We start from the raw sequence: 26,456 nt of genomic DNA, 5'->3' as shown, positions 1-26,456 counted from the left end.
ACTTTTAAAGTAATATATTGTGACAAATTATTTAATTCTAGCGCACGAATTTGATGCGAGGCGAAGAATGATTTCGAAGACGTTCTATCAGCAATTAAGATCTAGCGAACGTCAATCGCTAGTGGGACCACCGGAATCCATGAGGGAACACGTCGTTGCTGCTGCAAAAGCAATGCGCAATGGAAATTGGTCTGCTTGCAATAATTACATTATAAATGAAAAGATGAATGCAAAGGTAAATGGTGTATAAACAGTTTATACATATTAACTATTATATATTCCTTTCAAATTTGAAAAATCGGGAGAGAATAATAATATATATTAATATATTTTCATACACGATTGATAATTATTTTTATTAATATCAGGTCTGGGATCTTTTTCATCAAGCAGAGAAAGTACGAGCTATGCTGACGCGATTAATCAAGGAAGAAGCGTTGAGGACTTATCTGTTTACATATTCGCATGTTTATGATTCGATCTCGATGCCAAAACTTGCAGACATGTTTCAGTTAAAACGACCTGTGGTCCACTCCATTATCAGCAAAATGATTATTAACGAAGAGCTTATGGTATTGTGCAAATACACATTATTTTAATATTTAAATTGAATAAGATATAATATAGAAGAGATGTTTTTTTTTTATAAAATTTATATGGCATTTCTTCTTTTCGTAAATTTAGGCATCCTTGGACGATCCGACAGGAACTGTCGTTATGCATCGCAGCGAACCGAGCCGCCTTCAATCTTTAGCCCTGCAACTCACCGACAAAGTAAACAACTTTGTCGATTCGAATGAACGTATTTTTGAAATGAAACAAGGTAAACACAGAGTACATAATTTTTCTAAGAAATCATATATTTTTTCGTCATATATATTTTCGTATACTTTATTTATTATATCTTACACATAAAATATGTAGCTTTAATCAAAAAGCTATAATCAAAAATTAATCACAATTTTATAATAAACACTTGCAGGCAACTTTTTCTCGAGAGGAAATCAAGGCAATTTCCGCGACCGTCAAAATTATAATCGCCAAGGACAGGATTGGGGCCGGCAGAGACGTGATCGCGAACGCGATCGTAATCGAGAAGAGAATAGGAATTATTAAGTAAGATAATAAATGAAATAATATTAAATTTTGACATTTATTCGAGCGTTTAAACGTAATCATTGTAACGTTTAAGCACTCATATATAAATAATATATCGATAAAATTATATACACAATTCGTGTTGATACATTGCAAGCTCATTCGCGTTTACTCTTTTCGTTGTTTATACATACAAAATACTATTATAATCTCTTATCCATTTATACAAAAGGATAGATGCAACATTTTTTACATTCCTGATGAACGTAACAAGAGTTTTCATATTTCTTGTATTCTCTGGATCAGTTTGTTACCCGTTAAAATAGTATCGGACGTAAGGATGAGACGTATTCCCGTAGATTTCTCGATGAGTCGACAGGCCGCTATTTCTGCGCATGTAATGCCTCCAATTACGCAAATTACGACCATCTTTGGCGATAACGCGCCCCGTTGACCACTTACGACGCAATCCGATAAATTCATCAAGTCTTCGAAGCTGCGAGGATCCTTTTCTTGATTCGATACGATGTTTAATATTTGTGCCTGCAATTAATTATCTTATTAATATTGCAAAATTAAGTAATATTATTATTATATAGAAAGAAAATTATACAAATACGAACTATGGCGGGTATATAAGCATTGTTGAACACATAACTAGGACAAGTACGACTGTTCTGATCATATCGTTTAGAGTAATTGGGTAACATTTTTAATTTCTGTGCATTGCTGCTCCACTCGCTATTCCAGTTTGGCAATTTATGTAAAATATTCTCGGTTCTATATTTTAATAAACCAACAGTGTGCAATTTGTAAAATAATGGGATATGCTGATAACCGTGAGTATGGAGATGTAGTTGTTGGATATTTTGAAGTTCGCTCTGTGTAACACCGTCGGTAGTGATGGACAGCAGACATAGAAGACGCAAACATCGTAACGCATGCTCATCTGCAAGACAGATATTTCGTATACTTTGTAATTAAATTATAATGTTCATTTATAATGTTGATTATAACTAATATAAATTATAATGTTCATTTATAATGTTGATTATAACTTGAAATTTTATTAATTTTAAAAGTAAAAAAATATATGTGTGTGTACCTATATTCCTTTCTATATAACTCAAACATTCTTTTCTGTCCTTGCAGTCGAGCATCAATTTCTCGATCGTTTGCAAGGCTTGAAACTCGGAGCCCAAAGTATCCATGATAGTCTGGCACGCGGATATGTGAAACGTCAATTGTCGCGTCATATCTTTGGTCTTTTGCAGTCTCGTTGAAACATACCTCTCTATTTCGGCCAATTTCATCGTTTGTGTGGCTTCCTGTTCAGCTAATATATTAGCCAGTATTGAAATATTATTAGCGAGATATCAATTGGTATAATGACTCGGGATAAAGATGGAATACATTTTAATGACTTAGCCTTTCCGTGTAAAATCGGGAAAACGTCGCTACAGGGTGTATCTCTTACTTGTCCATAGATTTGATCTTTATCAGGATCTAGTTTAATTTGTGATTTTCCCAGCACTGCTGTGTTAACATTCACCTCTATAACTTCGTTTAACAAGCCCGAATATGTTATAGGTATCAACAGAGTCGTCGTCAAATCAAAACTTCTGTCCATCACAATTAGAGCGCCGACTTCGTCCTCTAGGCTGGACGAACCCCAATGTTCCATGGATTCCATCAGTTTGCCCACTTGTTGGCTATGCTTGCCAACAAAAAGTGAAAGCTTTGGTGAACCAAGTATCAACTGCAATGACCACAAATTGCGTGCCAATGCTCGCAGAAGACTGGTATCTTTGTGATAGTAAAGATCAATGAACAATGGATTTTCTAAGGATAAAACATTTCCATCTAATTTTATAAACTCTGCAGATAGTGTCTGTAGTGTAACTAGCTCAGCCAAACCTAAATGAAAATGATTTGACATAATAGTTGAGATAAATAGAATGGATAATATAACAATTAAAAAACAATAATAATTTGCTGACCTTCCTCTTCAACTAAATTATGTAATACAGCTGGAACAAATGGCATGACCAATAAATGATGGCACACTTCGACATGAGGCTTGGTAATATGAGATATTTCGGATTGTATTTGATCCAGAACCCTCTTGCATGCAATTAAATCGTTAGATACTAAAAATATACGTTGGCTGTTTGATGGTTTTAATCCATCTTCCATTTTATAAATCTTGTCCACTCCGTATCGTCTAAGTAAAATTATACAATCTTTAATAATAGAAAAGCTTGTTAGTACATATAGAATTTGGAAAAACATTTATACTTTAATACAGTCACTCCTACAAAACTGTCTAGTATTTTCATCAATTTCTGCTCTATTATCAGATCCTTTGTGCCTGGAATAGCATCCAGTATATCTACAAGCTTCCGCTGGCTTATTTGTTGCAGTGCATTCAGTTTATCATCCAATGTAATATCCATTTTATTTCTAATAAATTATTATATTTGCGTATTAGAATACTTTTTAATGCGACAAAATCTCTCGATTATCCCTTAGGTGCTCCTCATCTATACATAATATACACAATACGATACTCGCAGCTGATTTGTATCGTCAGTGATTGTCACTACGTGAGCCGTGTCACTTGTCACGAGAGTCTACACGTGTGCGGCTGATCGGCTGATGCAGGCTGTGTGTTTATATATGTGTGTGTGTATCACTTGTCACTCGAAAAAGAAAAAAAAGAGAAGTTGACTCCTACACGATGATCCCTTTCATCCCTACCGAGGCGAGTCGTGTTCCACGCCGCGACACGAGTCGTGACGCCACGAGCGAGATTATTTAAAAATGGCGGACGCGTCGTCTTCCGACACTACCTCAGACTGTTGCAATGAGTCTTTCTCTGACATTACGTCGGAAAGATCGGAATTCGTCGTGGTGGGACGCAAGCCATGTCCGTCGCATCGACGTAGCAAGAAGAATTTTCTGCAGAAGCTGCTGATAAGAGAGGTAAGCCGGCCTTGATCCTCGAGCCCGATCGTGAGTCCGCATCATGACTGACAGGCTCGTTTCGAGCTGTCACAGAAGATGAATTACTTTATCAATAAAGCTCACAACTCGACGAGAAGCGAGAAATTATTTCGCTGTTTAGTTTATTTTGCTCCGAGTGAGCTGTCAGCCTGCGCTTAAAAGATATGCCACTCTTAGATGCATAATTTTTTTCCTTCAAGAGAATCGTCGACATGTATATGAATGTTCTAATAAATTTGTTTTCTTCCTAAAAAATATCACCAGTGTGCGTTAATTCATATAAATGGCTATGAAGCATTGTGGGCTTAAATTATTTTTGTTTGCAGATGAGAGGATGTCTATCGGCGCACAATTATGCGTCAGAGGAAAGACTGTTTACAACTGTACCTAAATGGCGACATTTGTCTCTCTTACATATAATCCCAAAATCGGCTCTCGAAGCAGGGTATATATTGATAATAATGATTTATTAACTAGATTTATTTAATCAGTTTCTTAGTTATTTCTCTCTTGAGCTTGAACTCTCATGAGGTAATAAATGCATTGTGTTATCAACTGTTTAATAGAAATTGAGAAACAAAGACTACATTAATGTAGTAAATCTTTGAGCATATATCTGATTGTCAAATTTTAACTAGTTAGCAAAGAAATGTCTCAATGATTCAGCTTCTAATTTAAGTAAACAATATGTAATAGTAATAAAATTTTGTTTTGCAAGGCACATTGTTATGGGATTGACTCAGTGTGGTCAATTTCTGCTCACATATACATACATGATGGAGCTCAGCAGTAATACGTCTTTATTTAAATATCTATTACACTGGTGGGCCTTCACACCAAACCATGTCACTCGCAAAGTTGCTGAAGTTACATTGTTTGGCAATTATCCAATTTATAGGGAATTAAGCATAGTTATATCGCAATGGCCAATGGAGCGAAATAAGCTTGTAATACATGGCCTCTGGTAAGTTTTAGATTATATATAGAATTAAGAGATAGATCTTTAGAGAAATTCGATAATCTTATATCTTATATATTTTATTTTATTACAGTACAAATTTTTTACATTTACAATCGACTGATAGAGCATATTTAACTATAACAACGGTACCGTCTCTGGAGAACTGCAAAGATTGTCTAAAAGTCGCCGCATCGTACGAGGAAGAGGGTGAAGGTAATGCATAATTTAAAATTTTTCTATAGAATGAAAATAATATCTTTAGATACATGTGTGTGCATAAATGGCATGTGTATTTATGTATTATTAATTAAGATTCTTAATATTATCATGCAGAATTAGCTGCGAATTGGGATTGTTGCGTGCGATGTAACTGCTTGCAACACGGTCTCACGGTTCATACAACATACGAAGTCATCTCGCCGTATCCGAAATTTCGAGCTAAAGTATGTTTGAATTATTGGAATCATGTGGTGGTCAACACGGGAAACTTCCTGCACGTTCTCAGAGTAGATTTGAATATACCCAAGTCGAAAAATCAGAGGACATCTGATAAACCGAATGCCTCTGATTCTATAGTTCCGGATACAATTCCGCTGGATATGAGTGACGTCGAGGAAACGGATTACTCGACGAGGACAGAGCGATACGAAAGTTCAGACGAAAAGCTGGGCACGCCCGAGTGCCCTCTTGATCGATCTCCGAAATGCGAATCCAGTCTAGAACACGACTTTTTAGACGAAGCAATTAAATTAGAAACAAGATTGGGACGCGATTTACCGTTAAAAATCTCAAGCAGCAATCAAAGCGACAGTATCTGTGATATAAATAGTAAGTCTACCGCTGCCGATGCTTTAAATGTTAAGTTATGTGAATGCTCGGAAATGACCGAGCAATGCAAGTGCCGAAATAATAGCAGCAGTAGTCCCGCTTCGCAGCGACCGGGTGGCATTGAACAGACAGCCATCTCGGTCCGAGACAAGATCCTGCAAGATTTTTGCGAGGACACGTCGCAGGAACTCAATATCGGCAGCGATCTGATCACGCTGGTGAAACATCCGTCGTGTTCGCCGCGTTCGACGCCGCAGAGGCTGCCCACCGATCTCAAGACGACGACAGCGGCATGGTCGTTGCCAATACTCACTCCACCGTCGGATATTCTGCGCACTCGCAATTCGGAATCTAGTCAAAGAACCCAGGTCCAACGGACTAATAGTAGCAGCCAACAATCGAGTTCTAGTTCGTCGCAATCCACAAGTGCTTCGGACAATTCCGTGGCTTCCATAAACTCGCCATTGCAGTCTGTTTCGATCAGTAGTAGCCCATCGTCCTCCTATTCGTCCCGCTTGATGTCGCCGCCCATCGCAACCAGATCTTTTCGTCCGAGCTCGCGCAAGAGATCGAATTTGCACTCGCCTCCGCCTGTCGTAAACCCGAGCCAATCAACGAGAACAACAAGAGCGACTCATAAGCTCATTCTCGAAGCGGAGAAGGCGTACGAATTTACTGATGAGACGCAAGAGACAACCTGCGAGAAGCTCAGTTCGTTCAGGAAACGCCGACTCGCTGACAAAAAATATGAATTTTGCGATGAGACGGAGGATGCAGAGAATATAGTTCCTTTCAAGAATATACGCGATCAATTCAGGCATCGTGGCGCCTGTTCCATACATTTAATATCCTCCTCACCGGCAATGTCGCCAGCGGTGCTGCCGAACGGACGAAGGCACTGGTTCGATTCGGATCAGAGCGAATCAGATGAGTTGAATCTTGCTCAAGATATAGCCAATGATTTGTCGAATCCCGAATCAGGTAAAGTCCTCGATTATTATTAAAAAAAGAAAGATGTAATAAATTTGTGTATCTTTACTAGCTGAGAAAAATGTGCTTCGACCATTGAATCAGAACCAATTGTCCAACGGAACTGTACGTGATAGAGATCGCGTCGGCAAGTGTTGTCCGAGTTTCTCACCTTTGGTTCCTAAAAATAATTTGCAGTATCCTTCGATAAAATGCACCGCGCGTTTCAAACGTAGCTATATAGAGCTCGACGACGAGATGATATCTGTGATTACAGATGTGGAAGGTATTCAAATTTTTTTATACAAGTTTACTCTTTTGGAATTCTGTTTATAAATTAGTTTCAACTGTAAAAGATTAATATTATACATCAATATATGATGCTTATATACAGATGAAGAAACAGGAGGATATGTAAGTTATCAATGTGTACTTCCAATGCTTGTGCATGGTTCTGGATATGTTCAAATGCAGATGATCAGCAATAGTAAAGCGGAAAAATTGGTATTTATTATCTTGAAATACATATTCAAATCTTTTAATATTTCTCATTCTTTAAATATTTTAGAAAAAATCGAGAATTCTAGAATAATTATAAATTAAATATATATAAATATATATATGATATATATATGTAACAATACTTTCAGATAGTGCCGTGTGTCTCTATAACTCAATTGAGTTTCGATATCGAGACTTTTTCTCATCACATAGCAGACTGGATTTGCACGAGATTCAAGAAAAAGTATTGGCATTGCAGCGACTATGATATCGAAATGATCGATGTATGTGCGCTCACTGGAGACATTATATGTTTGCACATAATGAAAATCCAGGCAAGTGAGTTATGCAGCCAAACGCAATGGTAAGCACACATACTATTCTTCCATTCTATGAATATTAATTATGATTCTTTTGTATTGTATTACCTTATATGAATTGTCACACATATTATATTCTAAAATATCATTAAAATTATAATCTTGATAAATTAATACATTTTCAACAGTACGCAAGAGAGAAAGCAATATGAAGTTGGGTGTAAGTTTACATGGAATATCGAGACGAGTCAGTACAGAATAACAGACGTATTGCCGATGGAGGAGGTCAAACCGGAATCTTGGAAGCCGACACTTACAAATGTACCAAATTTTCGTAGCCAGTTGTGGAATCCGACGCGTCGTTTGGCTACGCAGTTACGTGAAAAGATTCAACAACCGTATGCGCATACCGTACGTTTTCTACACAACGAGATGAGTTTAGCAGGTCAGTATTTCCGTTGTAGAAGCTTATTCATTTTTAGAGACATTTCTCATGTACATAGAATCAATTACAGGCGACTCTATTACCAAGCTCATCGATCTGGACAATTTGGTGCAGTTTTATCTAACGCCAGAAATAGAATAAAACGGACGAACGACGCCTTAATAGAGTGAGGAAAACACAGAAGCCATCGCACTTCATTGCAAACAATAATTTATTCATTGATACAAATTTCATCGTTTTTGCCGATTTGCGTCTAGCCGCGGCATATAATGTAAATAGGAATGTATTCTGCGTTTTACTTATGACAAATAACAAAGAGTACCTTCTTTTTGAGCATAAATAATAGACACAAGAAGAGGAATATATAAGCGCCATATACATAGAATTCTCATTACGTTTCTTTTCCGTGATGCCAAGAGTGTGACGACTAAGTGCGACGTGATTTGTTCATAACTTAGAAATATCGTAGATTAAAGGTACTAATTAATAATACAACGAAATTGTTGCAAGCATTTTGCTCCGCGATTTATAAAATTTATCAGCGCTGTAGTATACTCTGACATTGACTATCTCTACACTATCATGGTAACTGTACTTTGGTAAGTAGTAGATATAGGTTGCTAAACTGATTGTCAATAAATATATTATAATGTGATTCAAAGTAGGAAAGAGAAAGAAACACCAATGGCGATAATACCGGCTCAATGCTTGGTCCCCAAAATTATAATTCGTGATCTAAACCTCTAAAAAAAGAGGAAACATTGGAAAATCTTTCCTGTATATGATATATACTGAAAGAACTTGCTCCCTTAGTATGTAGGACCAAACGCGTTATATACTTAATTTTTCACATTATCACAAGATTATTGTATCATAAAGGCGAGTTTTCCAAATAGAGTTTTGATATTAGCGTATTATATGTACATATACATAAATGCGCGATTTTTATTATCATCAAACGCGTTCATTGCAATTCCGCAATTATTAAATAATTACAATTACTGTATGGTAATCTCGAGATTCCGAAGAAATGATTCGATTTTAGAAGCAATCGAAGCTAACGATATCGAAGCTAACGATAGATTGTTCTTTGGATTTGCAATAAACTTTGTGTCATTATTTAATAATAGAGATTCTTAAATTGGTGTATTATTACCTTTGTGTGTATAACGAATATTTATTCTATGTTTTTTTTTAGAGTGGCGAAGAAAGACTAGCAATTTAAACAGGTATCTTAACAGGTGGACCTACGTTAACGTCAGATCCAATTCCGTCCAATTTAAGGCCGGTGAGAATTTCTTCCCACGCATTCATGCACTGTTGATAGTGTCTGATATGTCGATCCGCCATCGCGATTAGCATATTCTTTAAATCCTGTTGCTTCTCTACGTTCCATCTCTGTAGATCGCTTCGCAGATTTTCGTTTGCGCATTCCACGCGATCTTGCAATATCTCCGCTTGTTTAGCTAATCGCGGAATGGTTTGACCGAGTCTCTCTAATTTTTCATCACGAGATTCTGCTTTCCATAAAGATCCACCCCAGCCTTGCGCAGGTATTGTGTAGTTTGTATTTCCTATCAGCTACACGAATAAAATGCAATTGTCTTGATTTAAAAAAATTTCAAAGATTAAGAAAGAAAATATATACACAAGACTAGTACCTGATCCTTTTCTAATCTCTTCTTTGCTAATACATCAACGGTTATCTCATATTCAATCTGCATCGAGTCACGTCGAGATAATGCATTTTTAACCGCCTCTATATACGAGATGTATTCGCGTTCATCGTTAGGGACATTTTCCAAGAGTTTCTGATGAGCTATCGCGTTCGTTTCTACTGCTTTGGCAATCGCCATTAAAATACTCGCGAGTTCCGGTTCTGAGGTTGTCCACAGTGTGAATATGGGATGTAACTGATGAAGCTCCAATAAATAATCTATGGCATTATAATGTACAACATGAAAAGAAATTGCTAAAAGCTAGATTTATTAAAATAACAATGAGATTATATTTAGAAACAGTTTCAGTTTACATACCTTGCCTTTCTTTGTATATGCGATGATTAATTTTATCTATGGCTGATAGTTTTTCGCTCAATGCTGTACAATAATCCCGAATCTGCTCAAATTCCAAATGATGCTGTTTCATTGTATATGTACTTGCTATGTTTTGCAAAGAATCGGTCATTTTCCCGAGTACATTTCCACGATTTTTACGATAAATGAGAAATTCCTGTATATAGCAATAATAATTTATGGTTTGTAATACAGTATGCATTGGTATATTAACACTATTACTTACTGCAGGCTTGGTAGTGAGAAAAATATAGAGATTCTTATCGCAGCTGAGAATTGGATGATTCACCACTCTGTTTAAAAATATATGCAGAAGCCTCATGCGTGCTATAATAAACTCTTTGGAGTAACGATCCAATTGAGCGAGGAGCGTATGCTTGCCTGGCATCGGCTGTAACAAGAATCAGGATTTATAAATAATTTTTTATTTATTTCTTAATGCATAATTTAAATAATTTAATTTTATATATGTATGTGTATCTTACATTATTATCAAAAGCAGAATAAAGACTTACCGGTATAATATGTGTCGGATAATTGTCTACTAACTTTTGACGCAGCCATATAAAATCATTGTAGCGTCTGCGAACTATATATTCACCTTCTTCAAACTCTGGACGCGTAGTCTATAATATATATGATTATAATATATATTAATGTTATAGTTGTATGACTCAGATCATACTTTATTATATGTTTATACTTACTCTAGTCGTTATACGGAATGTAATATACGTCTCCAAGGTCTCTAAATGTTTTTGCGGGTTGTCCACTTTCACTTGCAGATCTCGCGAGTCCGTCTGAAAGTCTGATATCTCTTGATCCGGCAAAGTGGAGAAGCTATCGATAGAAGGAGATGCAATCTGTAACGAAATACTTATTAACTAACATAAACAATTAATCTGATGAACTCCTCTCTTCCCCCTTTTAAAGTTATCCAAGTTTACACGCGCACGCGCGAATTTATCGCATATGTTACACCATGTATATACATATATAATTAAATGTGTGTACGTTGAAAAATGTCGTCTATTACAATTTTAATTTACATATTGGTCATTCTATGCAGCGATGTCGAGCAAGACAGGAAGCGCAAAAACGAATTGTCAAAGTGGGTCCCAGGTTATGTTACGTAGATTCTCGTACCACGGAGCCTTCGATGGAGGTGCTGCAGTTGGACAGGAAATCGACGTCGCGGCTCTCCTGCTTCACGATCCCGCCCACCGCCATGGAGCTCACTTCCAGGATCGCCGAGTCCTCGAGACCTTTCTCGCCTCCCAGATTCTCCACCTCCGACGTTTCCGACGAGGTCATCATCTTTCGCGACAGCTGGACAACACCGTGATGACAACGCCAGCCGCCCTCGCAGCTCGCAGCAAACATATGCGCGCATGTCCTGCGCAAACAAGAGCCGATAAGGGTGCATGAGGGGGAGTACGCTTCGATATAATGCCGCCCCAAATTTCTATTAATCGTGTATGTATATTATCAATATGTATATTATATCAATATTATTTTACATTACATTAAAATATATTTTATTTTATATTTTTTAAATATATTCTTTAGATTATATATGCGAGATGATCCAATTCTCCATTTTTTTTACTACTTTAGACGAGGAGCGGGAATTTTAATAACCTCTCAAATTTTCGATGCTAATCAAGAAAATGTCATTTTATCTTATTATACCGGATTTATAAACATATAGATTATTTTCTACGCGTTTTTAGCTTCGAAGATTGAATTTGAAGAAATATTGATTTATCGTTTTATTTTATAGATTTTGATGGCCCGGAACTAGGTTAATTCGCTACTGGCGACATTCACGTCGATCATCGATTTAAAATGCTTGGCCAACTTCGTACTTATCGGACACAGGTCCGATCGACTCATTTTCCGAACAAGGTATAACATGCACGATAATGTGTCGCACAGCATTTTTCCCGAGGTAAGCGATCTCTCTAATATCAAATATAAATTAATATAAACATAAATTTGTCATTTTGACAAATTTATTCGTGAATTTCAGATTTTCTACGCCGACGCGATGCGCTAAAGCAACAATGGCAGACGACGTTAGGCGTAAAAAAATCGACCGACGATCCGCAATTGTTATCGTCGAGGAGAGCGCCCGAGGATCGTCTCGCACGAGTCTCGCGGATACGGAAAATATTTTCGTGGATATCCCGTGGAAACGGTATCTTTGGAAACCGCCGAATTCGAGGATTTCCCGCGAATTTCGACGATTCGAAAGTGCCGACAGGGAGAAAGGAACAGCTGGGCGCGAAACCAACTCGAAACGATCCCGCCGAAAAAAATTTCGCCAGCAAGATGGTGGACGAATATTGGTCGGACATGCCTTACTATTTTCTCAGAAACCAACCATTGTGTAAGTAATTACTCCTAACGTAATAATAATTAGCGCCGGTTGATTTATCTAAAGTCTATTCTTTTTAATCCTACAGCTTTTTTTCTCTCCTTAAATGCAATTTTATTTTGATGAAAATAAAGGAATAAGAAATTTAAAGGAAAGATAAGACAAATGCAAAGGCAGATCAGGCCCCTAATTACGTCATTAGCGTATGAGCTAGGGATCCGTTTGCAAAATATATTCGGATTTATTTATTTAAAAAAATACATTCCTTTTAATCATACATTTTTTTACTTCTTTAAATTGCAATTTTATTTCGATAAAAATAAGGGAAATTTAAAAGAGAGAGAAAAGAAACATGAAGATAGACGAGGCCCCTAGTTACGTCATTGAATCTGATGCGCGCGCAACTCTGGTTGCGCGCGCCAAAGATGGCGCCGAAAAGCCGCATTATGACACGCACTTGTCATCGACGTGAGCTTTCCGTCATCGAAAGGACCTCGCGCGTTATCGGCTAATCGCGGGTTGGGACGAAACGAACGTAAGCCGATTTGAAGCGAGTGAATAGAATTTAAATCGCGACGGAAAAGCCATCCGTGGCGCAACGGGCGTCGAATACGCTCCTGATCGTGACGCGGTCAGTGATGCCGTAGCCAAGGCGACCGTAGCAGCAGACAAGCAACACCACTCCGGCCAGCCGTCCACAACAAAGTATAGAGATTTGTCGGAGTGTGTCGCTCCGCTCTTTTCACGCTTTGTACCGGCGCCGTGCGAACCCCACGAGCCGACCGCGGTCTCCTGGGTGACGGGCCGCCTTCGGGACCGAGGGACCGAGCAACAAGGGCGAGCGAGAAAAAGAGTGTACGTGTGTGCGTGCGCGCGTGTGACAGAGGGAAAAAGGAGACGGGAAGAGAGAGAGAGGGAAAGAGATAGAGAGCGCACCCGCTTGACGACGACGACGACGACGACGACGAGGACGGGGAGACACGTCGTTCGGCCGCACGAGTGCGCCCGGGCGCCGTTGCGTTTGAGCATAAGCCATTCATGAACACAGGTGAGTGAAAGAGAGAGAGAGAGGTCGACGGGTCATCGGAGTACAGTCGCCTGAAATCCTGATCGTTAATTTCGGAATTTCAAGTGTCGGCGACGAAGACGTCGTTCTCTTGACAGTTGATGCAATCATTTGTAGACTTGTGCAGTGAGGGTGCAGGTTTTTTTTTCAAGGAGATACTTTGAAATTATTCCTCTATCAAAGTTTGAATTTTTGGAACTTTAAATGTACAGAATGTAAATTGTTGCTCACAACACACAGAGTAATATGGATTGTTAATTGCAGCAAATTTATCTTGCGGAGAATCTATATAATCTATTTGTTACAATTGATCTCAATTGGTTTTCTCTAGATTGCAATGTGTGTAAAGGCAAAATTAGAATTATATATTTTGAATCGTGTAGTTTTACTCTATCAATTTCTTTCTCCATGTTACTGTCATCAATTCTGTACATATAACAGATATTGATTGAACACGAACATCATATTGGAACAGTCTATAACAGGGTCAGATCTTTGTAGATCTCTGGCTTCATTCCCCTAATTTGTAACGCATTGGCAACCCTATTATACTATACTTTCTATGGGGTATCTAATATTGAGAAGCAACGAGGTTTTCCAATTAAAATAGGTTTATCGATTATCCATGAATGCAATCTTTCAGCTGTAAGATCTTCTTCGCAACTGATATCTTCAAGTTGATAAATATATTTATTCTTTCAGCCATTTTTACCTCAATTTGCTTCAAAATTAATTTTTTTGAACATATTGTATAAGTTATATTAAGAGCTGTGTTTTACTTTTTTTATGATTCATCTGCATTTTTTGTCATTAATGTTTATCATTTGATTTCATGCTATCTATTTCTTATCTCTCCCTTTTACTTTGTAACATCTGCATAAGTTCTCACCCTGAGTTTATCTGACTCCAGGTGCATTATTTTCATAGGGGTCAAGAAAAAAAATATCAATATACAGAAAAGTATACAGTTTACGTGATATATGTGTAAATTTAAGTAATAAATTCTTTTTTACAATCAAATTACATAGCAAAACTGAATATAAATGAAATACATAAATGTATTGTATCGATAGGAAAGACTAAAGAACACAAGTTTCTCCCAATCAGCCATGCATAACAGTGGCCAGGTGCATTTATGACATTATGTATGTAGGTAGGTAGATAGGTAACAAACACAGACTATCATATCAGCCTGCTCAGTAACATTTGGCAACAAATGCTATATAAGACATCACCCCAAGTCTAAATATAATGTTAAGTATATCTAAAAAAATAACAGAATATAACAAATGCTCCAAAGTTTTGCATAAAAATCATATTAAGAAAATATATTAAGAAAATATATTAAGAAAAGATATTCTACTTGTATTTAAAAAATATGGATGATAAAATTCTTCAAATTTCGATTTAGAAATGTATTTAGCTACATGTAACATTATCAGAGCAGTAAAGTATTTTTCCCTTACATATTTATTATTCACAATGCTAGGCTACTTTTTCAGTTGTATTAGGGCAAAGACTATTATGTGATGTAATATTATAGCACATTTCTCTTTCTCTCTATTCTTATATTAATTGGCTGATATGTATATCAAAACAAGTGACCCTTAGATATCCAGTTACAATTCTCCTAATCAATAATATCAAGTAACAAGTGTTATGATTTTTTCTTATCAAAATATAACAGATTTTTGTTCTCATATATATATGAGAAGAATCATGTTTTATTATATATTTTATTAAGCAGGTTTTTCAGAGAGGGAGAAAATATACAGAAGAATAGCCATCTTTCCCCACACACATGGCAAAATATATTAACACAGAGTGTGCGTCGCTTATTAGCTCCCTGGTCCATCTTTGGCGAAAAGAGTGAGGGTTTATGCAGTTACTCAGGATAATGCTCTCTAATTGCTTTCCTGATCCAACTGCCTTCATTGATATGTTCAACCCCCTTAAAGCGAGCCGTGTATGTGTGTTCAGTCACGCGTGGGTAGCGCGCGTTTTGGGGCACCCTTCCCCTCCCCTACCTATCCACCCCAGCCGATTTCTTCCCCTTGATACATTGTGTTTGGTACCTGCCGCCCCAACAGGTACACCATTGGTTCCGATACACCATGATATACACGGGTAATAATGGCAGTGACGTGTATCGTTCGTCGTTTCGCGAGCTCCACGTCGGGGCTTCCCTTTGATCTGCGGATTATTGAATGCCACACCTGCGAGAAAGTACGTTATTGCGATCTCGCGCTGCGAGATATATAGGTTAGGACGGGACGCGGGTGGGATTTTTCATCGTTTTATACACATACGACGCTCTCTTGTCCCTTCATCCTCGACGCTCGTTCTGAGGAACATTCGCGATCTCGGAGTTTTTCTCGGCGCGAAACACACTATCCACCTTTGCACGAATATCTTATTTTAAAGAATCACACGGGATTCTCTCTTTTTTCACTCTTTTTGGCGACAAATTGACTTATCGACTGTACAAGCGCTTCAAGATGAATAAAATTTATTTACAATCTTGTATGTATTATAAAAACTACTTGGGCTTTTGTGTTCAAGTTTCAAACAAGAAAATTAGATCTAAATGATGAATGTTAGTATGTGATAAACTTTTTATTTTGAGAATTCCTATATATATATATATATATATATATATATATATAGATTTTAATAATATGAAAACAAAATATATTCTTTGTAAAGTATATTAATTTGTCAAAAATAAAAAATAATTTATTTTAGAAATATTTATATAGCACACATTGTTACATTTAATATTAAATTTTATATCCATATATATATATTGTTTCACATAATTATTAGAACATATCCATGTTTTATGAGTTAAAATGGGAATGCAGAAGCACATCGTGTTCTTAAAGATCTCATCGCTGGGTCTGGTAGAAGATGTTATTGATATTTAGTGAGAGAATATATATATATATGTATATCTCTCTGTTATAGACTCGTCTCTCCAGCAGCGGGGAGATAGCAGCAGTGGTGGTGATTCAGTGGGTGCAGAGAGAGGTGAAGGAGTGATTGCCATGACTACGACAGGAGCCCAGTATGCCCTCGCAGCAGCATCCACCGGAGCTAATAACAGTGGGGGTAGCTCCACAGCGGTAGGGGTGGAATCTAAGCCAAGTGTGGTTGTCGTGACTACTACTTCCAGTTCCAGTGGTGGTGGTAGCGGAGCACAGACTCAGTCTGCCAGAGGCCAGCAACTTATCACTGTTGTAACAAGTCCTGATCCTTCCAGTCCAAATAATCTACAGCCCATCCAGGTTAGTAATAATTATTCTGTATTATTTATAAATTATATGCCTTTTATCAATGTGTGAGGAAAATTATATTCCTTTTATACATTATTTATTACTTCTCAGTTGTGAGAATAATCTCAGTATTTTATAAAATACATTTTGTCTCACATTATTTTTTTCCTTTCTTTCTCTTTTAAAGATTTATTGCCCTATTATTATACATTACTGTAAACTGAAGATATAAGAATTTTTTTTGTCAAAAATATATTAAGAATTATTTAATGTATTTTATTATGTGATAGATATTATAACATCTGTTTGCAGTACACCTTTAAAGGTACTATAGACCCAATCTGATAACATGTTTGAGCCATCTGTTCTATCTGATAACAATGATATACAAATGTTGAACATTTACAAATGAGTACTTTCTCCATTCTATACATATTGATATTATAAATGTACATAAAAGGCATATATAATTTTTTTAATTTTTATTATGAAAGTAAATCGTGGGACAAGAGAACATGCATACTATAAATAATAATTTAGTTATTGGTTCAGGATCCACTTGAAACAGCTGCAGATTCTTCCAACGGCTCGACAAGTACACCAGCACATGTTACAGCACAAGTAGTAGTAAATACTACTCATTCAGGCCAACATACTCTAGTGGATTCTGACGCAGCTTCTACATCAGCTGGCACTATTGTTAGTGGTTCCCCGCATTACATAACAGTTACAGGTAATGAATCAAAAATCAAATATAAGTGTAACTCTAATATAAAAAGCATTAAGAATCGGTCTTTATTTCATCTAATTGCAATATGCACAATTCTAATGACAAACAGCATCACATTGCAAACAATCACACGCTAAACTATAGATATTTAGTTGCATAAACATATAGATAGAAGTTAATATCAAGTATTTGAAACTCGATTACGAATAAATTATTATTTGCGGTGAGTATGAGAATCAGTTTGAAAAATTATAGTGTTTGAGTAGAGATTTGGCCCTTTCCATGCTGCTGAAAAACATGCATCTCTATACTTCCACTCTGACTACACTAGGCACGAGTGATTCACCATCCTACGCGTCCCTCACAACGGCTGTAGGTGAGGGCAGAATATAAACAGCATGCGTTTTATATCCTTTATTATCTGTACATTCTAGTTTTTAGAATATTAGAATGAAAGATCTCCAATCTTACATGTATCTCTATATCGATTATATAGTATTATTCAATCTATTTTATTTTCGTATTTTATGCATTTGCCAACAAATATAGATACAACTAATTGAATTTTTAATAATTTACAGAACTGCTCTCTTCTCTCGCTTTATCCAAGTGCAATGTACCAAAGATACTTTAGTGACTTTCTCCATTAAGGAAATTTTAACAATTACAAGTGTTTTAATAAAATTGCATTTATATGTGAGCTTTGTATGTTGATACAAGTAATGTGTATTCATATATATTTAGCTGTATCTATTTTTTTGTTTCAGTGTCCGGTGACGCAGAGGCGGTGGGGTCCGAATCAGTTTCTCATCCGACCTATGTTCAATATGTTGAAGGGGATGGTTCCACGTATATACCGACGAATGGCCAGATGTAAGTGTAATCTTGCATATGCAATTTTTATAAATTATTTATAACTTATAAAATGGCCTATAATAATGACGTAATATTTTACAGGACATATCCTGTTTATGCTGTCGGCGAGGCAGGAGCAATGTACACTCCAGCTTCGAATCAGTACTACACTCCAGCAACCACACCAGTAACATATGCACAAGTATATATACATATAATTGTAATATGAATAAGAATCATTATAGTTATAATATCAGTGATATAGTGATATTAACGTTAATCGTTTCGTGGATTAGGTCACAGGACAAGGCTCGAATTCAGCTACCGGACAATTATTATCACAGGGCAACGGTACATATTTGATTCAACAGAGTGTAGTAGATGGAGATCCGACTGCTCACGCGCTCATATCTGCGGCCGCCGCGCGTGCCAGCCCGCAAACGGAAACGGCGGTAAGATTGCATGTCTTACGACTTCCTTCGATTGCTTTCACTTTTTAGAAGTTGAGTAAACTAGCCTCGATTACATTGAACAATCAATCGCGATACAAAATATATATTATGTCTCATCTCTGCAAGCATGGGGATCTGTATGATTGTAAGGGCTATCGAAATTTATACTTAATTTTCTCAACAGTTTTAACAGAAATATAATTCATATTTCTAATGTCTAAATTTTGTCAAAAATATATGCTGTAAACACAGAGGGTGATGAAAGTAAAAAATAAAATATATATAATAAATTATTTTCATTGATTGCATAGTTTTTTGGATATAATATATAATTAAATATTCTTTATAGATTTTATGATTAAAAAGAAATCATATTAGTACTCGAAAAGAGATTTTTACTATTCTTTCAATTCAGGGGTTAACAATGCATTGGTATATTGGGTTGTTTGATAGGAGGCAGTGGTTAGCGGGAGTGGCGGGGCATACTTGATCAGCGGTAATTCTGGAGGTACTACTGTCACCGTGGAAGAGGCAGCGGCTGCGGCTGCAAATATGACGCATGCCACTAGAGTTTCCCAGGCCACTGTAAGATAGAAACTGATTTCTTAATTTTTTTTCTTAGCTTATTTAGTGTAGTAATCAGTATTTTTTTGGCATGTTTTATTAATCAAATTGCTTTGAAGATACTATTCTAATAATGTTATGCATAGTTTGATTTCTAAAAAATTTCTCTCATGTAATCTCTAATGAAATGTGACATGGTATGCATAGTTATGCAATTGATAGATTTTTCTAACAATTATCGCAACAAACCCATTTATATTCCTAATACAAATTTATTTTTTAAAGATAAAATTTTGATATCTTTTTTTCCACAGAATAATGCGTTTTTTTTCGAGTTCTATGAAAATAAATAAAATAATTTTCATTTTCTTACATTTTTAAATATATTTTTAATAGAACTTTTTATAAAATATGAATATTAATTATATATCTCTCTAAATAGATACATTGGTTGCTGGAAAATTATGAAACTGCTGATGGAGTATCCCTTCCAAGATCAACTCTCTACAATCATTACTTACGTCATTGCTCTGACAACAAATTAGATCCTGTGAATGCAGCCAGTTTCGGGAAATTGATACGTTCTGTATTCTTAGGATTGAGAACTAGACGTTTAGGGACTAGGTAAAGCTTTTATAATAATGATTCAAAGGGCATTATGATATACATTGGATTGATATATCTTTTATTACATGGTATGTTACTTTAATTATAGGGGAAACTCTAAATATCATTATTATGGAATTCGCGTGAAACCAAGCTCACCTCTACTTATATTGAACGAAGATGGCACGTCGAGACAACAACAAAGCGCAAACTCTCAAGCCAAGCGATTTAAATTTGTCAATCAAAAGCAGGAGTCATCTTATAACGAAAATAATGCACATGCGAACACAAATATCTCCTCGAATTCCTCTCCGCCGCAGTATCATCAGTATCTCGGCGAAGCAAGCGGCGCAATTCCCGATTTTCCGGAAATCTTTATCGGTCACGATTCTTCTCTGCCCGAAGATTGCACTCTCGAGGATATTGATACGTTTCGCAGTATATACAGAGAACACTGCGAGGCATTTTTGGATGCGGTGGTGAATTTTGAATTTGCTACGGTAGAAAGCCTCTGGCGAGAATTCTGGCGCAGCCAAGACAACAATAATGGTGATGAGTGCGAAGAGGAGAAATATTTATCAAAGTGAGAGATACTTTTATCAATATCATATAAGAATTATATGTGAAAATGATTTAATTTAAATTTATTTTTAAATATCAATTTAAAATATTAAAATTTAATTAATATTTTTTACAAGTAGCCTCTTTTTGAATCATTATTTATATGTGCATCACATTTGCATATAAATTGTATATTATTTATAAAGCTTGACATGAACGGGTAATGAATAATGATTTCTATTTTTTAGAACCAAATTATATCAGATGTGTAAGTGCACAGGAGTACAAGACTTTATCAAAAAAGTGGACTATACATTCTATCAGAATCTAGTCGAAGTATTAATGCCTAATGTATTACGACCGATACCAAGTATGTAAGATTATTGCAAGATTCATTATCATTATTTTATTTTGTGTATTAAATGCTATTCTTTGTCTTGATAAGGTTCGTTGACACAATCTATTCGGAACTTTGCAAAAGGATTGGAATCTTGGTTACAGTCAGCAATGGTCGGCTGTCCTGAAGTATTGATGCAAATTAAGGTATTATCTTATTTAAATTCATTATACAACGATGTTTAGATGATCAAAAATGTTAGTAAAAAATATATTTAAAAAAATTCAGTAATTGAATATATATGTCATGTATAATATAATTCAGTAATTGAATATATATGTCATGTATAATATAATTGTTGGTTACAGTTAACTGCAGTGTCAGCTTTTGCTCAAACTTTAAGGCGCTATACGTCATTAAATCATCTTGCGCAGGCAGCACGTGCGGTGCTTCAAAATCCTAGTCAAATCAATCAAATGTTAACCGATCTTAATCGTGTCGATTTCCATAACGTGCAAGAACAAGTAAGTCGATATTTTGAAATATTCCCACAAAATTATCTTCTCTTTTTTGTCTTTTTATGCCATTTAAATTCAATATACACGGTATATCTTTTTTTTTTCTAAACAAAGATACTATTATATTATAAGATATTATTACATAAAAATTATACATTTATGACTGTTTTTTAGGCATCCTGGGTTTGCCAATGTGATTATGGTATGGTACAACGTTTGGAGGAGGATTTTAAATCAACGTTACGACAGCAAAATTCTCTGGAAGATTGGGCGATTTGGTTAAAAGGAGTCGTGACTCGAGTTCTTAAACCATTTGAGGAGAAACCGACATTTGCTAAAGCTGCACGTCAATTTTTGCTCAAGTGGTCGTTTTATAGGTACGCATTTTATTTTTTGTTATATTGATAATAATTTATTTTAATTTTGCTTTTAATTGAATGTACATTATTTTCTTTTATAGCTCGATGGTTATCCGAGATCTCACTTTGAGAAGCGCTGCGAGTTTCGGATCTTTCCATCTTATCAGACTACTTTACGATGAGTACATGTTTTATTTAATAGAACATCAAGTCGCTATCGCAACTGGAACTACACCAATAGCTGTAATGGGAGATGTTAGTACACTTTAATTGATTTATATATTTTGATTATTATAATACTTATATGACGTAATTGAACGCTCTTAAATTAATTTAGTTACTTTTGAAAAGGTTAATCTGACTCACAAATCAATTTTTTATTTGATATATAATTAAATAAGAACTGTATTTGTTTCAGAAAAGTCAAAATTGTTCTTTAATTAGTAACTTTGGAACAACATCTAACGGAGGTGAGCCACATTATATATGTATAGTTAATCGTTCTCATTAGAACTTTATGTTTTTAATTATATTTTAGAGAAATTGATTTGATTCAAGCCACAAAATTACATTTCAGATGCGTCTAATGCGAGCCAACCTAAACATAAGCTAAGCTAACTGTGCCTTTAGTTTTGTGAGTAAACCGGTATAACACACACGAAAATGCGAAGATATTAGCACGAAAGCATGCAGGCCTATTTACAAGAACATACTAGTCTCGTAAATTATTATTTTGTATAACGTCAAATTATACGATTATATAAGAAGAGGATTTTTGCATAACATCCACGATGTATACAATTTAGGTAAGTCTGTGTGATATAGAGAGGTATTATATCGTACTTCGTGAAGCCTTGTCTCATATACAGGTATGGTGCAGGTTTAAGGTATCGCTGGCACGATGTTTAGTATGTTAGTATATATCGAATCTAGTCGAAACATCTTTGAAAAAAATGGGAGAGTAATCGGGACCATGAATTTGTCATGTCCTCATTAGAACATGTACGAAAAGCCCACTCGATCATGTTTTCCGTGAATCATTCAATGCATTTATTAAAAATATGATTTTTTTACATTTCTATAAATTAATATAATGCATAAGTCTGTAATGAGTTACATGAATTATATATATTGATTATTATACAAGATATATATTAAAATAATTTAATCTATTTATCATCTAATACATTTATCTATTTATCATCTAATACATCGAAAGAATAAACATTATTAAATTTATTTATTTTACTAATACTCGTTGAGATAAAAATTTATATTTGACTTAACTATATTTATTTTAATTTATTATATTTGATTTAAATTTAAAATTTTATGTGTTTTTATATTTAAACAATTAAAATGATTATTATACTAAAAGTGCAATATATATCCGTGTTTGTCGTGAACAATGAATAACTTTTTAAAATTATTCGATGTACATGCTAAAACTATATTGGGTGGGCTTAAGATGAACATCAGTTTGTGCATAAGAAGACGCGAGAGAGCAGAACAATATGCAAAATCAAATGTCTAATCTTTCACTCGCGAATTCTATTTTGCACAAATTACGCGCAACCAATTAAAAAAAATCCGCCCTACCGACGGTAATATGTCAAAAGTATTCCTATCGGAATAGAAAAAAATTAGATTGCTGTAATGATATATAAACTTTTAAAGTTTACACATACATATATCCGACATTCATATTTTTTAACGTAATTTATTGATTGAACATCGAGCTCTGTGTGATGGTAATGGTGGCGATTTCTTTTGAAAACAGTCTCTATTGCAGTCCGTTGTTATTCTCTCAGTATAATTAAACGGATAGTACAAAATTCTATATTGAAAAGAGAGAAAGAGAGACGCGAGTACCCAGAGATCGTTTTAATTTACTGATAGAATATACAGTGTGCGTCTTATAAATGTATATACATTAATAATGAATAGCGGATGAATAAATATGCGCGATTATTGAAGTTGAAGGAGAAACTGCAAAGTATATAATAAGTACGAGTGTTTTCGATTATAGTCGATTACGCTCATTTTTAAAAAATCGGTTGAGAATATTTACAGTAAAAATATGTGTCGGTATATGTTTTGTATTCATAAGCACTCCAATAGCGTCTTTTGTATTGTAAAAATATATTAGATCTAAGTCCCCGATATCGCTACAATTTCAGTATATGTTGAGATTGGTTTGTTTATGTATATTATTAAAGGCGAATTTATATATATATGTATATGTATATGTACGTATGTATATGTATACGCGCGCTATTGCAAATGTCACGCATGCATTACATGGAATTTTATTTGTTTGAAGCAGGAATTGAAACTATTTTGCATTATCAAAAATGAGACATATATTTATAATGAACTGTATATTTCTGCGAAATTGCTTCTTAAACATCGAATGTAAGGAAGAAATTAATCAAATCGACATGTACTAATTGAACTAATTATTTATATCGTAGCCAAAGCTAGTAGAATAATTTAACATGTCCACATTTTTCCACAAGTTTTTTTTACTTCGAGTATAATATTGTTGATTTATTATGTATATCTTAGATGAATTGTACATTTAAGTCGTCGGAAACCTACGTGTCACGGGCCGAAAATCTAATCGATGTATATCTATGTGAAAAATATTTTTAATATTCATTACGATGTAGAGATGCGTGAAAACGCACAGTTTCAACGAAACCAAAGTGCACCATTGCATAACTTAACTCGCTTATTAATTTGTTTCTATAACTATAAGATGCATCGGCGAATCCTATACTTTCGCACAAATTACTTTCTAAATTCCTATTAATTCTCACTGAGAAGTATAGGAAAATGTATGAGAAAGTAATGTGAAATCGTTTATGGAAATCAGGAGTTCTATCCTTTATTTATCGTTATATTTTCAATACTTCAAAATTGCGTGTGAGTATTTTCAAACACAGACTAAATATTGAATTAACATCACACGCTTCACTGCAAATTAGATACATATATGTATTACATGTATGTATACATGTATGTATTTAAAATTTGCAGTGAATATATATATATATATATATATATATATATATATATATATTGTATATTTACATCTTGCAACATTATTTCTCAAGTAAGTTACAATTTAAAGTAATACAAACGATAATCGTGCTAACACATTCAAGAGTGACTTATCTGAATTAGAATAAATATCACTTTATATGCACAATAATAGATAGTGATTGGTTTCTATGTTGCTCAGAATAAACTCGCATTCTTAATTTCCGATAAAGCTTCCCGAAATAGACTGAACGTTTGGCAAAAGAGAAACTCGGTGCCTTTTATTTTATAAAAATAAAGGAACATAAGCATTTTTTTCTCTTTCACATTGCATCCTAATTATGGCGAAACACGTACGCGACACAAATCACGGAGCGTTGTCGCCGATATAAAGAGATATATAAAATATCTTTAATTTATTGTATAAGATCTATAAGATTACTGCGTACTAGTCAACACGAAAATAGTGTTAAGTGGTGAGAGAAACAGGGATTGAGAGAAAAAGAGAGAGAGAGTACATCGAGCACAGTATATCGAGCAGGATTTAGGATGTTTCTGTAACTGTAATGAGCTTATACGTGTAAAGATATAAAACAAAATCTATCGTCGATACCTATGTGTACTTAGAGTGTAAGGATATGGCTTTATATGGAGCGATTGTCGTGGCGTTCTTTCGCTGTCGACGTGTGAAAATTTGACAAGCAGAGCGATTTGGATATTAAGAAAGATGCATGCGAGGGAAAAAGAACATTCACGCTCTTCTGGGATGATTTTCTGTGCATCCTTCCGTGTATCTGTCGCAATTGCTTGTATTACTTATCGCTCCAATTGTAAGTTTTACAATCGCCGCAAAAAACCGGCGGATAAAAGTAGTCCGATAATAACACTATGCAAGATCAAACACACACATCGTGGTTTCCTATGTTGCGAGATAAGTATAAACACGGCCTTAAATATATTCCGACGAAGAAGGACAAGGAAAGACAGATTTAAGAGAAATAATTTGTGACGCTCCCCACGAGAGAAAATCGGAAAAGAGAAAAAGTAGAAGTGTCATCGTTTTTCCTTGTGACGTATAGAAAATATTTTGATACCTCTAGATTTGCACAAATCAAGTGTCATTCGTTACCGCTTGAATAAGATTATTTTTACTGAACGCCGCTCAAAAAGAGAAAAAAAAAAGAAACAACAGTAAACTTATAATATACGGATCGCGAGAGAACGTAAGAATCTCTAAAGAAGTCTGTGTGAATTGTGCGAATCACGAGAAATAAATAATAAATCTATGTTTAAAACTTGTAATTTGCACGATCTTGACCTTTAATAACCGCTTATATCCCGTCATATCTACATAATTTTTTATCAACTATTTATGAAAAAAATATTAATTACAATTATCAAAGTTCAAGAAAAAATAATAGGCAGTTAAAAAGCAATTCTAAATTTTGTTTCAAGTTGAAATTAATTTAATATTACTATTTATATATTTAAGTATTATTCAAATT

General features: G+C 35.1%; 5 protein-coding genes across 12 annotated transcripts in view; 3 read left to right on the top strand and 2 right to left on the bottom strand.

Moving 5' to 3' along the window:
• The window catches only part of Eif3c (eukaryotic translation initiation factor 3 subunit C), a 6,703-nt gene extending 3,533 nt beyond the window's left edge, over nucleotides 1-3,170 (top strand). The window contains exons 12-16 of the mRNA XM_083088273.1: nucleotides 42-235; nucleotides 369-572; nucleotides 685-823; nucleotides 983-1,116; nucleotides 2,689-3,170. Coding sequence (XP_082944399.1) covers nucleotides 42-235; nucleotides 369-572; nucleotides 685-823; nucleotides 983-1,116 — 671 coding nt within the window. The 3' untranslated portion in view covers nucleotides 2,689-3,170. The remainder of the gene's footprint in view (nucleotides 1-41; nucleotides 236-368; nucleotides 573-684; nucleotides 824-982; nucleotides 1,117-2,688) is intronic.
• Nucleotides 1,130-3,971, bottom strand: Vps33b (vacuolar protein sorting 33B). The gene is made up of 6 exons (XM_083088281.1): nucleotides 3,397-3,971; nucleotides 3,099-3,322; nucleotides 2,512-3,015; nucleotides 2,204-2,434; nucleotides 1,722-2,047; nucleotides 1,130-1,641 (listed from the first exon to the last, which is right to left on the bottom strand). The coding sequence occupies exons 1-6, from the start codon at nucleotides 3,552-3,554 to the stop codon at nucleotides 1,378-1,380; spliced, it is 1,707 nt and encodes a 568-aa protein (XP_082944407.1). The 5' UTR covers nucleotides 3,555-3,971; the 3' UTR covers nucleotides 1,130-1,377.
• LOC145965021 (uncharacterized) lies at nucleotides 3,651-9,257 on the top strand. The gene is made up of 10 exons (XM_083088272.1): nucleotides 3,651-4,083; nucleotides 4,431-4,549; nucleotides 4,823-5,068; nucleotides 5,157-5,278; nucleotides 5,399-6,874; nucleotides 6,936-7,148; nucleotides 7,257-7,366; nucleotides 7,513-7,727; nucleotides 7,872-8,128; nucleotides 8,199-9,257. Exons 1-10 carry the CDS (start codon nucleotides 3,922-3,924, stop codon nucleotides 8,267-8,269), a joined length of 2,991 nt encoding a protein of 996 aa, XP_082944398.1. The 5' UTR covers nucleotides 3,651-3,921; the 3' UTR covers nucleotides 8,270-9,257.
• On the bottom strand, nucleotides 8,322-16,116 carry LOC145965027 (sorting nexin-7). Of its 2 annotated transcripts, none has more exons than XM_083088282.1 (8): nucleotides 15,725-16,116; nucleotides 11,350-11,599; nucleotides 10,911-11,066; nucleotides 10,719-10,829; nucleotides 10,430-10,594; nucleotides 10,165-10,360; nucleotides 9,790-10,064; nucleotides 8,322-9,709 (listed from the first exon to the last, which is right to left on the bottom strand). In XM_083088282.1, the coding sequence occupies exons 1-8, from the start codon at nucleotides 15,763-15,765 to the stop codon at nucleotides 9,350-9,352; spliced, it is 1,554 nt and encodes a 517-aa protein (XP_082944408.1). In that variant the 5' UTR covers nucleotides 15,766-16,116; the 3' UTR covers nucleotides 8,322-9,349. The 2 variants fall into 2 exon arrangements, with proteins under 2 accessions (XP_082944408.1, XP_082944409.1); XM_083088283.1 differs by lacking the exon at nucleotides 15,725-16,116 and adding an exon at nucleotides 11,845-12,078.
• On the top strand, nucleotides 11,285-26,456 carry Rfx (regulatory transcription factor Rfx). Of its 7 annotated transcripts, none has more exons than XM_083088276.1 (19): nucleotides 11,285-11,679; nucleotides 11,987-12,154; nucleotides 12,236-12,595; nucleotides 16,617-16,936; nucleotides 17,477-17,657; nucleotides 17,986-18,030; nucleotides 18,422-18,527; nucleotides 18,612-18,711; nucleotides 18,806-18,961; nucleotides 19,415-19,546; nucleotides 19,968-20,149; nucleotides 20,241-20,714; nucleotides 20,941-21,062; nucleotides 21,138-21,235; nucleotides 21,398-21,553; nucleotides 21,722-21,924; nucleotides 22,008-22,161; nucleotides 22,325-22,376; nucleotides 22,484-26,456. In XM_083088276.1, exons 3-19 carry the CDS (start codon nucleotides 12,538-12,540, stop codon nucleotides 22,522-22,524), a joined length of 2,580 nt encoding a protein of 859 aa, XP_082944402.1. In that variant the 5' UTR covers nucleotides 11,285-11,679; nucleotides 11,987-12,154; nucleotides 12,236-12,537; the 3' UTR covers nucleotides 22,525-26,456. The 7 variants fall into 7 exon arrangements, with proteins under 7 accessions (XP_082944402.1, XP_082944401.1, XP_082944400.1 ...); XM_083088275.1 differs by having other exon boundaries at nucleotides 11,287-11,679; nucleotides 11,987-12,111; nucleotides 17,465-17,657; nucleotides 22,484-26,455; XM_083088274.1 differs by having other exon boundaries at nucleotides 11,287-11,679; nucleotides 17,465-17,657; nucleotides 22,484-26,455.

Source organism: Camponotus vicinus, unplaced genomic scaffold (assembly GCF_025532165.1).
Source record: "Camponotus vicinus isolate PSW18456_S1 unplaced genomic scaffold, iyCamVici1.0 SCAF_14, whole genome shotgun sequence".
NCBI classification, from domain to species: Eukaryota; Metazoa; Arthropoda; class Insecta; order Hymenoptera; family Formicidae; genus Camponotus; species Camponotus vicinus.
Note: the sequence above shows the minus strand (reverse complement) of the source record. Positions and strands in the feature narration are given on the sequence as shown.

Excerpts from the sequence above, each read along its gene's own strand:
- LOC145965021 (XM_083088272.1), top strand. The coding sequence starts at position 3,922 with ATGGCGGACGCGTCGTCTTCCGACACTACCTCAGACTGTTGCAATGAG. Across the intron at positions 4,550-4,822 it reads AAATCGGCTCTCGAAGCAGG|GCACATTGTTATGGGATTGA; the intron begins GTATATATTGAT and ends TTGTTTTGCAAG. Across the intron at positions 5,279-5,398 it reads GTACGAGGAAGAGGGTGAAG|AATTAGCTGCGAATTGGGAT; the intron begins GTAATGCATAAT and ends ATTATCATGCAG.
- Rfx (XM_083088275.1), top strand. The coding sequence starts at position 12,538 with ATGGTGGACGAATATTGGTCGGACATGCCTTACTATTTTCTCAGAAAC. Across the intron at positions 18,712-18,805 it reads CACCAGTAACATATGCACAA|GTCACAGGACAAGGCTCGAA; the intron begins GTATATATACAT and ends TTCGTGGATTAG. Across the intron at positions 22,162-22,324 it reads CAATAGCTGTAATGGGAGAT|AAAAGTCAAAATTGTTCTTT; the intron begins GTTAGTACACTT and ends TATTTGTTTCAG.
- Vps33b (XM_083088281.1), bottom strand. The coding sequence starts at position 3,554 with ATGGATATTACATTGGATGATAAACTGAATGCACTGCAACAAATAAGC. Across the intron at positions 3,323-3,396 it reads GTAGGAGTGACTGTATTAAA|ACGATACGGAGTGGACAAGA; the intron begins GTATAAATGTTT and ends AATTTTACTTAG. Across the intron at positions 1,642-1,721 it reads ATGCTTATATACCCGCCATA|GCACAAATATTAAACATCGT; the intron begins GTTCGTATTTGT and ends AATTAATTGCAG.
- LOC145965027 (XM_083088282.1), bottom strand. The coding sequence starts at position 15,765 with ATGGTGTATCGGAACCAATGGTGTACCTGTTGGGGCGGCAG. Across the intron at positions 11,067-11,349 it reads CCTCCATCGAAGGCTCCGTG|ATTGCATCTCCTTCTATCGA; the intron begins GTACGAGAATCT and ends ATTTCGTTACAG. Across the intron at positions 10,065-10,164 it reads CATATACAAAGAAAGGCAAG|ATTATTTATTGGAGCTTCAT; the intron begins GTATGTAAACTG and ends ATAATGCCATAG.